Genomic DNA, 17,569 nt, shown 5'->3' with positions numbered 1-17,569 from the left:
TCACTTTGCCTAAGGAGGAAAGTTTGAATCAGTTTCTGCTTTCCATTATTCCTTTGTTAGTCTTGTGTCTTTAATTTCATATCCTTGATACGTTTTTATAGTCTTCTAGGCTACCAAAGGTCTCCATTTAATTGATGGGGAAATTTTAATAATACCTGAACACACTTTGTTTACTAAAAGAATTATACTCAAAATCTTCTTACTATGTTTCACACAATACAAGATAACTATTTCTGTTATTCACAAATCAGCTCAGAATGCACACACAATTGGATGCAGATCTTTCTAATCAGGCAGTGAATAAGAACACAGCTCTTCTACCCACTGAAAAATGTATAGTGTGATATTAAGTTTTGTAATGGTCAAATAACACTTTCCACGGTATTATCATTTATTCGTTAATTGCCAAAGTGTGTTTGGAGCTGTTCTAGCTGCAAAGTGTTACTCTAGTGTGACATAAGAATTGTCAGACTGGGTCAGACCAATGGTCCATTGAGCCTTCTATCCAGTCTCCAACATTGTCCCATACCAGAGCTTCAGGGGGAATCTATAGAATAGGGCAGTTGGAGTGATCCTAGCTTCTGGCTGTCAGAGGTTTAGAGTCGCCCTGAACATGAGGTTACATTCCTGTTAATGAATGCCCATTTAAAGAGAAAAGAGAAGTTAATATCTTGCACTAGATTTTTGTTGTTTCATATCCCCCATCTCTGGTCTAGACATTGTCTCTTTAGAAGTTGGTCCTGAAAACACTACTACAAGCAGTCTCATTGACTTGGGTGTACACTACGTCCAGAGATATGTGTTTGCAGGGATGTGCCCTTAGATTTTAAACTTTTGGGGGTGGGAGCTTTTACAGTATTTCTCTAAAGTGACACGCTTGCATCTGGTGCCATATCATTCATATTGTATTGGTATTACTATTTATCAACAATGGTTGTTTTGGAGACTTGGTTATTTATTATACCATTATCTTCTCTTATTTCTCCTAACTCTGCAAACATAATGTTATTTTAAAATACTGTCATTCAGATATGAGTGTGGTTAAGTACCCCACTATTCTACCATTCAGTTAGGTTCAGTTATTCTTTTTAATAACTGTCAGCAGAAGGAAGTATATAACATTTCATAACAAATGATAAATATTTTTCTTTACTGCCAAACAACTGTTTTTCATAATAACAACGAGGAGTCTGGTGGCACCTTCAAGACTAACAGTTTTATTTGGGCATAAGCTTTTGTGGGTAAAAACCCACTTCTTCAGATGCATAGAGTCTCCATTCATCTGAAGAGGTGGGTTTTTTACCCATGAAAGCTTATGCTCAAATAAATCTGTTAGTCTTGAAGGTGCCACCAGACTTCTCATTGTTTTTGTGGATACAGACTAACACGGCTACCCCTTTGATACTTTTTTCATGTGATCACTACAAACATTTTGTTATTTAAAAGGTTATCGATTTGTTCTTTTTTTGTTTAGGCCATCCCCATGGAGAACACTATGGCAAAACAGAAACAGCACCTGATATTTATGTCCCCAAGGTAAATAAAATGAAGCAACCATATTTAGCACAGCTGCTTTATTTTCCTTTATTCAGTTCTGATAAAATAGGTGCGTGTAATCCTATTGGTAGGAATTTTCATTAACTAGAGAAAAAGATATAATCAATACCCAACCCCAGCTAGGGCAAAATTTCTGTATCTTAAACTGTGCAGTTACAGCGCTGTCCGTTGATCTGAATCAATAAGTGCAAAAGTTTTTGGAATTATTTTTCCAATGCCCAGAACTTCATTTAAGGAAAGAAGACTGGTCTTGTGGCTAAGGCACAGACAGGGCTGTAACTCAGAAATCTGGAATCTGTTCCTAGCGCCTCACAGTGCTTGTATGTTACATTGGCCAAGTAATTTAATCTCTCTCTGCTTCCATTTTCTCTTCTAAGAAATGAAGGTAATGCTCACCTCCCTCACAGAGGTACAAGTGATATGAAGCTAAGATCATTAATGTTTGAGAGTGTTGGATGGAGGACACAATATAAATGCAAAATATTCCATCCCTCACAGTTATTTCTTAGGCTCTGTCTACACTACACAGCTTTTAGCAACATGGCTGTGTCGCCACAGCCATGCCGCTAAAAGTCGTGCAGTGTAGCCACTGTTTGTCAGCTCTCCTGACTACAAAAAAACTTCCACCCCCAATGAGCGAGGTTAGCTTTGTCACGCCGTTCACACTAGCACTTGTCACGGCAAAACTTCTGTCTTTCGGGGTGGAGGGGGGTTAATACATCTGAGAGACAAATGTTTTGTCATTCAATTGCCAGTGTAATATAGCCTCAGTCTGAGGGACAAGAAGAGGAAAGTAATTGCAGCAACACTGCTCTCTTGGTAGGTTGTTCCACCATCTAATAGATCTCTGTCAGGAAGTTTCCCCTTACATTCTGGCTTAATTTTTGTTTTTCTTAGTTTTGTTTGTAAGTTATAGTACAGTTACATTGCCAATTTAAAAAAATGTCAAGCATAAGTTACCACTAAGATTAAATCGTGTTTTCTTAATTGAGTAGGAGGCATGAAAAGGCTGCATATCTGTGTCTGCCTCCTGAGTAGTACCCTGTGCTTTGTTAGAATGGGCTGCTGTTAGAGGAACAAACAACATGCCCTTAAAAAAGAAAACTAACTCATGCTACTTTTTGTTTTGTTAGGTTAATGGGGAAAGCATGATAGGAGTTTCTCATACAAATGCAGTAAGCAGCATTCATCAGGCAGATTTTTCCAAGAACAGTGATCACTCAGGTAAGGAGGAGAGATTTGAACATCTGTGTACTCCTCAGTTCAAGAGTAAGAGAGAGAATAGGCAATAAAGATTTCAAAATAAAAGACAATTTTAACTTCTTGAATATCTTAAACTTGACATTCATTTCTATAATGTGTTTTTCTGGTTCTGTATTCTCTCCTAAACGAGTTATTTGCCAAGAAAAGGAGAAGTGGAGTAATGGGATCAGAGTTTGAATTCTGTAGCATAGTCAAGGAAGGAGAGTGATACAGGAGGGCCAGGGAGCACTGGAAGAGTGGTAGAGGCAAAATATATAAGCCCTAGGCTAATTAAGGTGTGGTTCCCTGTAGACCAGGGAGGGTGGCTACAGGTTAATTGGAGCACCTGCAGTCAATTAAGGCCCTGTCAGGAACCTAATAAAACCCACTGCTTCAGGCAGTTAGGGGGAAGGAGAGAGGACTGGAGTTTGGAGGTGTGTTGTGAGAGCTGAAAGACCAGAGAATCGAAGTAAGGGAGACCCTGCCCCAGCAGGGGAGGAAGACTTCCTCCCCCAGCATCTAAGGACCGAAGGTACCTCACCAAGGGGGAAGAGGGTAAGAACCCGCAGGGGTTGAGAGGAGCTGGGGCTCAGAGTGAGGAGCAAACCCAGATCCCTCCCACGCTTCCCTCCTCTACCACCTTCCTGGGCCACTAGCGGGGCCCTCGTCACACCAAGAGCATGGGCAAGGGGTGGCGTCTTAGCCCCCCACCAAGAAAAGTGCAGGACCCACCATACTAACATCAGCCATCTTGTCACAAGAGTCACAATAATTATTTGTATTAGTATTTTAAAGAATATATAGAATATCTGCTTGACGGAATGCGCCATTTTTGTCATTCACTTCCTTTATGAGAATTAATCTTTTTATATTCCTTTCCCCCATGTTGTTTGTTTTATTGTTCTAGAAACTGAGATACTGGAGGATGACTATTATGATGAGGATGACCACAATGACGTTGTCCAGTATCTGTTGAATGTTGTAGACGAGGAAGCCCAGAACCTCTTAAATCGCAATAATGCAACCACAGGTGACCAGCTGCCAGCCATCAAAAAGCTAAACCCAGGAAATGAACACTGAATGGGCTTTTGGTTAGCTAACAGAAAGTGGTGGAATGGAAGTAGCTTGCAAACTGAATTTTTCCAAGAGATGTGGTTAAAGGGACGGTGCGTCTAATAAGGGGATTTTTTTGTGAAGTCCAGATTTAGTAAATCTGGTCTTTTATTTTAAATAATTTTTGGGTATGCATTAGTACCTGCAATTGTTTGTGGGTAGAACTGATGATGTTTAGATGTCTTGATTTGCAGGTGCAGTCAGGCACCCAAATTACATCCCTGATAGTTACAAAATTGTAACTGCAATTTTTGAAAAATATTTAAAAAAAAACATTTCTTTTCAAATCTGCTCCTTTAATTTTCAGCCAGTTTTGTAGTTTCCTTTCTTCCTAGTGCTGCACGAGTCAGTGCTCCCTTTTCGTTACCTCTCCGTCTTTGCAACAGAATACTCACCGTCAACTGAAATGAGCATGATTGTGGAATAGTGGTTGCTAATTGCTCGTGTGAGGTATCACTGGGGGCTTGCACATAATTCAGTGAATTAAACCAAACTGGTGTCTGCTACTGCGGTCACCAGATTTGAGACACCGCTCACTAGTTTATAACTATTTTAATCCTTGTCCTCTGCTCCTTCCTGAACTTGCTGGCCTATTTTCATCTATTAGCATTCTGTTAAACTACAGACTCAGAGCCTCTGCTGGTGTAAATCTGTGTGGTTCCATTACTGCCAAAGTTACACCCGCTGGGATCTGGCCTGTTGTATACAGCAGCACGGCTGGTGTGTTGAACCTGGGAGATGTAGCAGCAGTGACATAGCTAAAGTAGGTCAGATTTTATCCTGTACAATTTTATGATGGCTCATTAATATAGGGAGTAACTAGAATCCGGGTTTAGACCTAGTCCTACTGTGAGTTAGAGTCATATTGCTGGGTTAAGAACTTGTCATTCTTTTGTAGTCGGTACATCAGCTCAATACTGATGCAAATAACCACGTAGTTAAACTACATTTAAACAACTGTGCTAAAATTTTGATTTTGTGCTAAAAATGATGAAGTACGCTGGCCTGATTAATATTTATGTTAAGGCCCCTTTACACCACTCTGGCAGTGTAAAGGGAACTTAAACTGGGTGCCAGTGTAGTTTATGCCCACTTTAAGGCCTCTTTATGCTGCCAAAGTGGTATAAAGGACCTTAGTGTAAATGAGAATCTGGCCCGTAATCTACCGTTAGTCATATGGTCCGCATTGACAGTAAAGAGTTGTTAAGAATGAATGTATGGCCAAGGACTCGTACCCTTAGAACCATTTTTTTTCCTGTTTTTTTTTAGCTGCAGGCACTACTTTTCTTATATTTGAATGAAAATATGAGTATTTTCACTTAATCTACCCATAACATCACTTCTGTATAGCTCTGTCTTCCAATGTATTTCTCCAGCAGGTTCTTTAGAGACCAGTGGGAAGCTGGCAGAAGAAAAAGCTGAAGACACGGACTGTGATGGGTCATCTTTGCCTGAAGACTTTCCAGAGGTAAAATGAAAAGATGTTGGCAGTGTCTTTATTTGCCGATTTCCTACACTATTTACATTGACTTCTTGTTCCCTCGATCAGACTGAATTTGTGGAAATAATTTCATCAACATTTTAAATGTAACTGTCACTGCCATTTGATTGGCCTCCAGAAAACAGTGTTTATAAACCAAGAGTATGGAAATAGTTTTTGAAATACTGTATAATAATTAATCTGTGATAAATTAACCACACAAGAGAACAAACCAGAAAATTAACATTTGCTGTTCCTGGTTGGAAGCAATGAAAGCCAACAGTTTTAAAAAGTGTAATGTTAACAAATGCCAATACAATGCTATTTCATACATGCTAGCCAGAAAGCTCCCTCAGTTCATAGAAGGTTAGGAAAAATCAGAGCATTTCAAATATTTTGCAGAGTATCTGTAAAGAGTCCAAACCTGAGGCTCCCTCTCCTTCACCTTTCTGCTCAGATAAACGAATGTTCACAAACAAATTCTATACCACCTTCACTCTACACTTCCCCATGTTGTCCTATGTTGCATCAGTCAATAGACGTCCAGACTCCCATAGCAAATGTATCCAGTTAATAGAATCCCCCTATCCAGTGTATACTCACTGTTTGTACTTCCTGCCCAGTTACAACTGTGACTCAACACCAGGACCCTTGATCTAGAACATCTCTCTAGGGGATCTAAAAGGGAGACTCCTCTTGGCTAAGGCACCACCAGCTGGGCCAAGCTGGTCTCAGTTGTGAGTCACTCTTGACATTTTTTACACTGACATTGCCTGAGCTCTCTTAATCAAAAATAAAATAAAAAAGCTCCTTACCCCCTCTTGAATATTCTAGTTCTGTTCATGCAAATGAGACATATTTCATTTGGGGGCAAAACTCACAGGTGCGCTGTCCTTTTGCTTTCCGTTTGGGTACGGGTATAGGCTGACTTGGCAGGGGATTGTCACTTGAGTTATGTGTTGAGCAGAGCCACAAGCAGATTTTCTGCCTGATCAAATTTCAACTCTGCGTTGTTTCGGAAGTGAGCATGCTGAACATTTGCCTATGTGTAGAACTAGAGCCAGGCCATCTCTCCTTCCTAGTCCTAGTCTTCACCATAGTTATACTGGCGAGCTCTCCTAGTGTAGATGCAGCTTATATCACCAAAAGTGTTTTCCCCAGTATAGCGTATACCAGTTCTTTGGACAACATAAGATGTACACACGCTAGGGTTTTTGGCAAAACAAAAAACAAAACAAAAAAACCCTAACTGACATTACTAGCACAGAGAGACTGAAGCTGGAAGAAGAGCCGGGGGTGGGCTCTAGGCTGGGATATGATTTTACCTCTCCAACTGTTCCACATTCCCCAGTGCAGAGGCTGAATGTTTGGGGGTTTTGTGGTTGGGTGGATTTCCTGGAAGAATAGAGATTGTCAATGCATAATGCTTTCAGTGTGGTACCCTGCACAAATATTGAATTTACTTGTTAACATTGTTTTAGTTTATAAGATAAAAGTATGCTTGTTGTACAGTCCCCTTCCAACATAACTTACTATACTTTGAAATGCTTCCTTCACTAGACAACACAAATAAATGGCTGTGAAGAACATTGTGAAGACAAAGTAATGCCTGAAAGGTGGGATTTTTAAGTGGAATTTAAGAGTAACATAATTTTTACAGCTCGGTGAAGTGAGGGAAGATAAAGCACAAACAAACCACAAACCCTATCTGTCTGTTGACATGTTGATATAGGATGGCTTTGTGTCTGTTCATGTTATCTGAGAGGTCATGATATTATTTAGTGCTATAGAACTTGATGTCAAGTGGGGGTGTTCAAGAACATCCGTCGTGAATTATGAACAGTAAAAATCTGCTGTCGGACTCTATTTTGCTACTCAACTACTGGAACATAATTAGGATGAAAAAGTATTCAGATCCAGACTTGCATAGTCCCCCAGTTGCCTCCACTCCTTCCTCTTTTCCCAAAACTTACTGATCCCAAAGGACAACTTTTCATCTGTAGATCGCTGGTTTGAATCCAGCCCAGGACAGTAGTGTTTGAAAGTTGCTTCTTTCTGACAGTGATTTGACTGACTGAATGAACAGACATTTCCATGTGGGAATGCGTCCCCATTAATATCACCATCAAAACTGGCAGTAGCTGCCACCTTCTTTAGTCCAAAGTCCAGATAGGCTTATTGTGGTCCCTGCAAAACTGGACTGAGGTGTCCTGCTCTGAGAATGTGAGGAATCTGCACTGCGGATATTTTGTGGGGAAATGTTTTAGCTACTTAGGTTCTTATACCACAAGCATCACCATGGTATCTGAGTTCCTTGCAGACATGCATACAATAACCTAACAGCAAAGGTTCCTCCTCTGTTCTTCTCCTGCTTGTCTTAAATGAGAGAATCTTCAGTCATGACTCAAGCATAATAAAGTAAAATATAACAAAGGCAGCTATACTGTGTTGCTGTGAAGAAAACTTCAGAAAACTTAACTGCTTAATGGCTGTTTTTTCTCAAATAAATTCAGAATTTAGTTTATTTTTGTATTGTCATTTTGTCCTGCAAAGATACAGATCACACGAGAAAGTCATTGGTGTGTAAAAATAACAGGAGTACTTGTGGCACCGTGTGTGTGAATGGGTGTATAACATGTAATTATATCATACATACAGACGTGTAACATGCATGCATACATACATACATATATAGTTGCATGGGCAAACTTAATTCTGGCATTTCTCAATATTTGGGTGCTTGATATTGCAACTTTTGTGTTCTTTAATGTAGCTTTTTATATGTAATACATGTTATAAATAATATGTCATTTAAATTTAGTTCAGTAAGGCTAAAAAATCATTAGAAGTTAAGGCTTTTGTCTTCAAGGAACAACAATAAAAATTTATCCAGAAAATATCCTTTTTGAGTTTCTCTCTTTTTAAGAGCATTTCCTATATTTGTATTTTATGTAATATGATTCATAATCTCTATGTATTACATTAATAGCTATCATCATGGAATTAAACCTCTTATTTTGATTGAATCTATTGAATACATGAAATATTTATTTTCTTCTAATTGTGGTTTATAAAGTTTGATCTAAATTTAAGAATTCTGTACTTTTCTAAAGTATGTTGTAGGGTCTTTTGTTTATCGAAAATGTTCATATTTAAAATTGAAATGTATTGTTCTAATAGGAAATGAGAAACCTTTAACATTCTTTGCTTTTCTAGGTCACCTCAACAACCTCTTGTGGGACAAGCGGATGAAGATGAAATTACATGGGGAAGTGATGAACTCCCTATTGAATCAATAAATCAGGAACACCTGTCTAAAGGCAAGGACTTGAACAAATAAACAATCAATGGAAAATGAGGATTACAATAATGTAATCATGTCAGAAATGTATTTGAACATGTTCTGGATATTGTTAAGGGCCCAGTCCTGAGAAGAGCAGTCAGTGGGAGATCAGGGTGCTCAAGAGCTCATAGAAGTGGATCATCATAATTCAAGCTTGCAAACCCTTTTTCACACAAGGGAGTAATCCCACTCATTCACTGAATGCTCGTCTGAGCAAGGGATTGCAGAATTGGGCCATAGTCAGAACTGCAGCCAATTTCCTTCCATCATTTCTATTTTATGAAAGCTGCAATGGCATATGGTGAAATGTGCAATTGGACTGAGATCCTATAGGCATCTATTGAGTGCTGACTCCACACCCTAAATACACGGCATTTTCCTCATTACTTCGGGCCTGATTTTGCCGTCTTTACTGAAGTCAATGGACCTACTCCCAGAATAAGATACTGCGCAACATGAGTAAGGGTGGCAGAATTGGGTGTCTATCTTTAGCATCTTGAATATGTTCAGGAATATGTTCTGTTACCTGAATTCATATTCACAAGTCATATTCAGACTTGTGTCTATAGCATCTGTGCTTCAAAGTGCTTTTTAACTTAGAAAAAATAAACATGAACATAAACTATTCTAGTAAACTTTTTGTATGATTCAGTAGTCACAAGCTATTTTTAACTCTCGTGTCAAGGAAACTTGGATTATTAATGAGTTGTGTGGTGTTTGAAAGAATAATGCAGGACACCTGCCTTTTTAAACCAAGATTTTTTTTAAACTTTAATACAGCTAACACATCTTACGCTTTTACCATTACAATGCATTTTAAGGTGAAGTTTTAAAGAAAAAACTGTAAGGTGTGAGCTTTCACTTTTAAATATAAAGTCTCTGGCTCAAGTGCAGAGTCATCGATCTTGCAAATTGCGTTTCAAGAATCCATGCTAAAAATGCATTTGTTGATTATTTCAGTGTATTGACTGCAAGGAAATTAAAGATGAAAATTACTCATTCATTGTTTCTCAAATGTTGACATTTTTAATCATGAATTGATCTGTATACATTCTGGGGAAAATAGTGATAAAAGGTAGCAAGCATTACCAGTGAAGGGATAATGCTGGAAGGATTGTTTATGTCATGGATCTCTTATGGGTGATCTTTTCTATAAAATATAAGAAATATGTATATGAATAAGCAATTGACAACCTGAAAACTGGATGTGGTGGTACCTGGGAAATCTCTCATTTCATAGCACTCTACTATAGCATGCTATAGGCTGTCCTTTCTGTTAGCTGTTTATATGTGCACATAAATCAATCTTCTTCTGCTGCTAGATTGCCCTTTAGTGACAAATGAAGAGCTCTCTGCGCTCCCAATTGTCAGAGTGCTTCCTTCAGGCAAATATACTGGAGCCAAATTGAAGTCAGTCATCCGAATGTTACGTGGACTACTGGAACAAGGAGTACCTTCTAAAGAGATTGAGGTAAACAAACACAGGCTATTTTCAGTCCTTTGTAAAACTCTTTTAAATATGAATCCATGCAATGAAAATACTCTTCACTAGGGCAGTGTGAAGCAGGTAGAAACATAGGGCTTGATTCTGCATGGCTAAAGCAAAAGGGAGGAAAGAATACTTTTCCTCCCCTCTGTTTCAGTTTAACTACATTAACTAGACTGAGCTATATTGGCTTTAGATCTAGAAATGTGATTGAGACTTGCCTGTTTCTTCAAATCCATTAATAATAAATAATATTTTTTTAAACCAGTAGTTAAGCTGAAAGGACATGGAAAATGTAATGATCTCTGCAAAATCCAGCTCTCACAATGAAAACATGAATCTCTACTCTTGTTAAAGTTGTTAATATGTTACCAACTATGTTAAAACTTCCAGGACAAGATTACAAAGTAATTACAAGAAGATAGTTTTGTTTTGTTTTTTTGCAAGGCTGCATATCTTACTCCCATGTGATGTGACTGTGAATGGTAACTACATGGGGAACTAATACTTGATAATGGGCTCTTCAGTTTAGCAGAGAAAGGTATAACAAGATCCAATGGCAAGAAGTTGAAGCTAAACACTTTCATACTAGAAATGAGGTGTATGTTTTTAATAGTGTGGTTAATTAACCATTAGAACAATTTACAAAGGGTCAAGGTGGATTCTCCATCATTGGCAATTTTAAAGTCAAGATTGGATGTTTTTTAAAAAAAAAGATATTCTCTAGTTCAAAATGAATTATTTTGGGGAAATTCTATGGCCTGTATTATACAGGAGGTCAGACTAGATGATCACAATGGTCCCTTTGGCCTTGGAATCTATGAATCTATAGTGCATCATTTCTGTATGTTTCTAATAGATACTGTTAGTCACTTAACAGTTAAAAATTGATGGCATTTTGTTTATCCCAGCAGTTATTAATATGAGCTGACTATCTGTTTATAGAACCTGCAAGACTTAAAGCCTTTGGATCAGTGTTTGGTTGGACAAACTAAAGAGAACAGGAGGAAGAACAGATATAAAAATATACTTCCCTGTAAGTCCTAAGTAATCTGATAGTAAACTTTTATGTTAATTTAACCAGAAAGGCAGTGTGGTCTGGTGGATTTGACATCAGACTGGTAAGTCCTGACTCCTATTCCCAGTTCTTCTGTTGAGTTACTGTGTGACTGGGCAAACCATTAAACCTCTTTGCACCTATTGTCCCTATCTGTAACAGAGCGAGAATGCTGCTTGCCCACCCTTTTAAAGCACTTTGTGATCTGTGGATGAAAATCATTATATGAGTGCACCTGCTTGTTATTTTATGCCTCCCATCCTTTCCCTCCACCCTCACGTAAAACATTAATTCTATTAATGCAGCAGATCCTGTTTGTCACATACGATAGACATAAACCTAGGAGGACAGATCGTGCTCTTAGTTATACCATTGTAAATCTGGAGTGACAAAAGTATAATAATTAATATTAATACACTGTATCAATCTCACTATAAAAGAATTATGTTTATATTCCGTTAGTTACATATGCATGAGACGTGAAGTCTGAGTCTAGAACTGGGAGCCAGAAAGTCTTGAGTTCTAATTTCTGCTCCGACAAAGTCTCTGAAGCCGTGGGTAAGACACTATGGGTACGTCTACACTTTGTGATTCCCAGCTCAAGGAGACATATCTGTGAGAGCTCATAGCTGTGCCAGCGAGAGGAGCAAGCTGCCCAGAGTGTGTATCTAAGGTCTCTGATGGGCCTGCACTTGGGGCAGCTAGCCCATCTCGCTGCTTGCCCTGCTGCGGCTAGAGTCTCATTTTAGTGCTCTAGCTCAATAAGTGCTAGTGTGAGTGTGTTTCCTGGAGCTGGGAATCACACCCCCAGCTCAGAGTGTAAACATACCCCTAGAGCCTGATTTCTAGGAGTGCTGAAAGCCCAAAACTCCAGTCCTTGTCCGTGGCAACTGCGAGGGCTCTGCACCTCTGATCATCAGATTCGTAACCTCGCTGCCTCTTCTTCCTTATGTGATGTGGGGTTAATACTTTTTTCAAATAGGATATTGTGAGGATTCATTAATATTTGTGAGATGAAAAGTACTCCACGATAGCTTATGCTCCAATACATCTGTTAGTCTTAAAGGTGCCACAGGACTCTCTGTTGCTTTTTACTCCATAAGTGTTTACAGGACCTAGGTTTAATTATGGGTGTATGGACTAGGGCTGTCAATTAATCGCAGTTAACTCATGTGATGAACTCAAAAAAAATGAACTGTGATTAAAAAAATTAATCATGATTAATCGCATTTATAACAATAGAATACCAATTTACATTTATTAAATATTTTGGATGTTTTTCTACATTTTCAAATATATTGATTTCTATTACAACACAGAATACGAAGTGTACAGTGCTCACTTTATATTATTTTTATTATAAATATTTGCACTGTAAAAATGACAAAAGAAATAGTATTTTTCAATTCACCTCATACAAGTACAGTAGTGCAATTTCTTTATCGTGAAAGTGTAACTTGCAAATGTAGATTTATTTTTTTTTACATAACTGCACTCAAAAATAAAACAATGTAAAACTTTAGAGCCTACAAGTCCACTTAGTCCTACTTCTTGTTCAGCCAATTGCTAAGACAAACAAGATTACATTTACGGGAGATAATGCTGCCTGCTTCTTATTTACGTCACCTGAAAGTGAGAACAGGCGTTCGCATGGCACTTTTGTAGCCGGGGTTGCAAGGTATTTACGTGCCAGATATGCTAAACATTCGTATGCCCCTTCATGATATGGCTACCATTCCAGAGGACATGCCATGCTGATGACACTCATTAAAAAATGTGTTAATTAAATGTGTGACAGAACTCCTTGGGGGAGAATTTTATGTCCCCTGCTCTGTTTTACCTGCATTCTGCCATATATTTCATGTTATAGTAGTCTCGGATGATGACCCAGCACATGTTCATTTTAGAACACTTTCATAGCAGATTTGACAAAACGCAAAGAAGGTACCAATGTGAGATTTCTAAGGATAGATACAGCACTTGACCCAAGGTTTAAAAATCTGAAGTGCCTTCGAAAATCTGAGAGGGACAAAGGGTGGAGCATGCTTTCATATGTCTTAAAAGAGCAGCACTCCAATGCAGAAACTACAGAACCCGAACCACCAAAAAAGAAAATCAACCGTCTGCTGGGGGCATCTGACTCAGATGATGAAAATGAACATGCATTGGTCTGCTCTGCTTTGTATCGTTATCGAGCAAAACCCGTCATCAGCATGGACATATGTATTCTGGAATGGTGGTTGAAGCATAAAGGGACATATGAATCTACAGCGCATCTGGCACGTAAATATCTTGCGATGCCGGCTACAACAGTGTCATGCAACTCCTATTCTCACTTTCAGGTGACATTGTAAACAAGAAGTGAGCAGCATTATCTCCTGCAAATTGTAACCAAACTTATTTGTGTGAGCGATTGGCTAAAGTAGGACTGAGCGGATTTGTAGGTTCTAAAGTTTTACACTGTTTAATTTTTGAATGCAGTTATTTTTTCTACATTTATACGTTCAACTTTCATGATAAAGAGATTGCACTATAGTACTTCTATTAGGTGAATTGAAAAATACTATTTTTTGTTTTTTACAGTGCAAATATTTGTAATCAAAAATAAATATAAAGTGAGCACTGTACACTTTGTATTCTGTGTTGTAATTGAAATCAATATATTTGAAAATGTAGAAGAACATCCAAAAATATTTAAATAAATGGTATTCTATTATTGTTTAACAGTGCAATTATTTATGCGATTAATCACGATTAATTTTTTTAACCACGCGATTAATCGCGATTAAATTTTTTTAATCACTTGACAGTCCTAGTATGGACATATATAATTAAAATATGTTTTCTATTTTGGGATTGCAGATGATACCACTAGAGTGCCCCTAGGAACTGAAGCTGGATACATCAATGCCAGCTTCATAAGAATGCCGGTGGGGAATGAAGAATTTGTCTACATTGCATGTCAAGGACCACTCCCTACTACAGTAGCAGACTTCTGGCAAATGACTTGGGAACAAAAGTGTACTGTAATAGCCATGATGACCCAGGAAGTAGAAGGAGAAAAGATAAAATGCCAGCGTTATTGGCCCGATGTGCTTGGCAAAACTATCATGGTCAATGACAGACTCCGGCTGGCCCTTGTGAGACTGCAACAACTGAAAGGCTTTGTCATTAGAGTGCTGGAGCTAGAAGATATTCAAGTAAGGGAATCAAGTCATTCTACACACTCTGTGGGTTTCGGGGGGGATTGGGCAGGTTCCTTTTTCGTTTGTTTGGCATGGATCCCTTCAGTCCAGCCAGAGCTAATCTAAACTTCCGCATCCTGGAAAAACCATATACTCGTTCATAAGCTGAATATTTTTGGTAAAAAAGTGATGCATCAAAGAGCAGGGGTCGGCTTATAAACGGGTCTACACCAAAATTTGATGATTTAAAACTCTATGGAATCATTGAATTGAATATCTAATACATTGTCGTTTTGTTTACCTGGAGCGTCTGCAGGCATGGAGCCCCTCAGCTCCCTGTGGCCGCGGTTCGCCGTTCCCAGCCAATGGGAGCTGCGGGAAGTGGCGCGCTGAGGTGCTCCATGCCTGTGAACGCTCCAGATAAACAAAACGTCCAGGCCCACTAGCAGCTTACCCTAACGGGCCAGGAGTTTGCCAACCCCTGAAATGTAGGGTCGGCTTATGAAAGGGTCATGCAGTTTTTGCTATTTTTACCTAACCATCTTGGGGGGTAGGCTTATAAACGAACAGGCTAATAAACGAGTATATATGGCACTTTAATCTTTTTTGTCCTTATTTCTTTTGACTATTATGATTGGGTCACTCTTCCTCCATGTAGGAATTTGAGTGAGCAGCTTCTTCCACCACTGGAATAAAATTCTGCATAAGCTAGCTTGAGACCTTTTCAGCAGGTAGCATTTATGCACTGCTCAAGCACATCACCTCACAGTGCTAATGTGCCCCTGTAACAGAAGGTCAGGACATGGCCCCATATATGCATTACTGATAATGCCTTAGATTTAGAAACAGAAAGATTTATTACAATTAAATTCATTTGCAGGTCAATTTACTCGATGACTGACTTTGTGCTAGTAGTGCAGCTAGGACAATGAAACTAAATTGATCACTTTCACTTTTATTCATAGTCCATGTCCTTTTGCTCTCGAGCTCTAATACACTCTTATCAGGCTTATTTTCCACACGTGGCAGGGAAAGATTGAAATTCAAACAAATTCACATTTATAATCATGTAAGGCATTGTCAAAACTGTTCTGTTCACAAAACCTAAATGTTGGGTCCCAGTTAATTGGCCAGTCTTCCTTTACAGTGGGATGTTTGACTACAGAATGTTCTTAGGCAAGTCTTACAAGTTCTGCCAGTCTGCTTTGCCATTTCTGTATGTATTTGTTCTGTCTCTTTTAAAACCTTAGACTGGTGAATTACGGCGTGTTTCTCATCTGAATTTCACTGCCTGGCCAGACCATGACACACCATCTCAACCAAACGACCTGCTCACTTTCATCTCCTACATGAGGCACATCCATAAATCGGGACCTATCATCACTCACTGCAGTGCAGGCATTGGACGTTCAGGGACACTTATTTGTATCGACGTGGTTCTAGGATTAATCAGCAAGGATCTTGATGTGAGTACCCAGAGGATAGAGTGAACTGTGCTTTTCACTGGTGAACTATGAGCCCTAGGAGCTATTTGGTTATTTTACTAGTGTGCAACTATTTTGAATCAAGGACTCTGGTTATACCTTAACCTGATTTATTAGGTATATGGTATAAAACAGCAATAACTGTGAAAACCAGAAATATTGAGGACCAAAAAAAAAAATCTAAAAACACTGGATCTTCCTAGGTTTCCGAGCCTGAGCTTCAGCCTGAGACACAACTTCCAAGTGCTGTCTGTGCGGCTATTTTTAGAGCATGAGTGTGAGCCCCTGTAGCCCAAGTCCGTCGACCGGGACTGGGAGACTCACTCCTGCGGGCTCCAAAATGCTGTGTAGACGTACCCTTATAGGCTTAGAAGGATAAGACCAAAATTTACAGATCGGCAAAGTAAGAAAAATGCTGCTTGAGAACTTTGAGTGTGGCGTAAAGACATTTACTTTGTATATTTTCACATGTGATGCAGACAATTTGTTTTAGTGGTTATAAAGCTTTTTTTGAATCTCAAGCTCTGTTGTCATTAAATAACTATTGTCTGATACCCCCACGTAACTTCCTGTGACTGTGAATTTAAATCAATAGAAATAGACAAATATTCTTAAGCCGCATAATTTTGCACAACTGTGAAAATGTAAATAGATAAACATTTTAAAAACTTAAAAATAAACATTGATATTATCCATCAAAATTATAAAAAAAATAATTCTGCCAAGCCTAGTTATTGAGTGACTGTAGTAATTCTTTAACATAAATGAATGAAATACTCACATTTCTTCTTATGAGTGTTTTTATAAAATGTGCTTTAGTCAACATTAAATTATCTAACACTCTCTTTTTTTAAGAAACTTCCTGATTTTACACTTGAATACTTTACACTGTAACATTCATAATTCAATTAAAGTAAATATTTAAAACAGAAAACATGCCATGCTTTTTTCATAAACAGGTTGGACATTTTGTGGAAGCTATGATAAATACAGAAGCTGTAGAATGAAGTAGTTAGCAACCTTTCATCCAAACAAAGGAGGTTGCAATAAAGCAAAACCAAAAGAGGTCACTGTTTCAGCTCCTAAGCCTGAACCTAAATCAGTGAGGTGGTAAAAGAGCTTTTGTAACAGAATTTAGGATGCCATGCCATGTTTCACAGAGATTATGTACTCCTTGTCCACAGGAGGGCACTGGCAACCTCATTTTAAAGTCGTCCCATCCACCAGTTCATGGAGCAATCACTTTCCTATCATCTTGATATAAAATAAAGTGTATTGGCAGCACTTTAGGGCCCAATCCAGCAAAGCATGTACATACATGCTTAATTTTGAGCACTTTCATAGTTCCATGGAAGCCAAAGGGAGTGTATACATACTTAAAATTGAGCCCATACTTAAGTGCTTTGCTGGTTTAGGGCCAGAGTATGCAGCACCCTTCCAGACTGAGCTTTAGTAGAATAAAGACTGGGGAGTATAAGGGTGTGTTGAGCAGGTAAAATGAAAGATAAAGGAAAAGTAGATGCACTCACACCTCACATATTTATTGCACTGGTACAGGCTATACTGTATGCTTTCCGTATACTGTACTGTATGTCCATAACTTGGTGGATTTACTGGCATTT

At 38.6% G+C, this 17,569-nt stretch overlaps 1 protein-coding gene across 1 annotated transcript in view; it reads left to right on the top strand.

Moving 5' to 3' along the window:
- Positions 1-17,569, top strand: part of PTPN13 (protein tyrosine phosphatase non-receptor type 13) — a 154,618-nt gene that overhangs the window by 135,561 nt on the left and 1,488 nt on the right. Inside the window, exons 36-45 of the mRNA XM_065404715.1 lie at positions 1,475-1,536; positions 2,691-2,781; positions 3,707-3,829; positions 5,289-5,380; positions 6,953-7,008; positions 8,609-8,712; positions 10,058-10,206; positions 11,167-11,257; positions 14,141-14,478; positions 15,714-15,929. Of these exons, the coding sequence (XP_065260787.1) occupies positions 1,475-1,536; positions 2,691-2,781; positions 3,707-3,829; positions 5,289-5,380; positions 6,953-7,008; positions 8,609-8,712; positions 10,058-10,206; positions 11,167-11,257; positions 14,141-14,478; positions 15,714-15,929 (1,322 nt within the window). The remainder of the gene's footprint in view (positions 1-1,474; positions 1,537-2,690; positions 2,782-3,706; positions 3,830-5,288; positions 5,381-6,952; positions 7,009-8,608; positions 8,713-10,057; positions 10,207-11,166; positions 11,258-14,140; positions 14,479-15,713; positions 15,930-17,569) is intronic.

This window comes from Emys orbicularis, chromosome 5 (genome assembly GCF_028017835.1).
Source record: "Emys orbicularis isolate rEmyOrb1 chromosome 5, rEmyOrb1.hap1, whole genome shotgun sequence".
Taxonomy (NCBI): domain Eukaryota; kingdom Metazoa; phylum Chordata; order Testudines; family Emydidae; genus Emys; species Emys orbicularis.
Note: the sequence above shows the minus strand (reverse complement) of the source record. Positions and strands in the feature narration are given on the sequence as shown.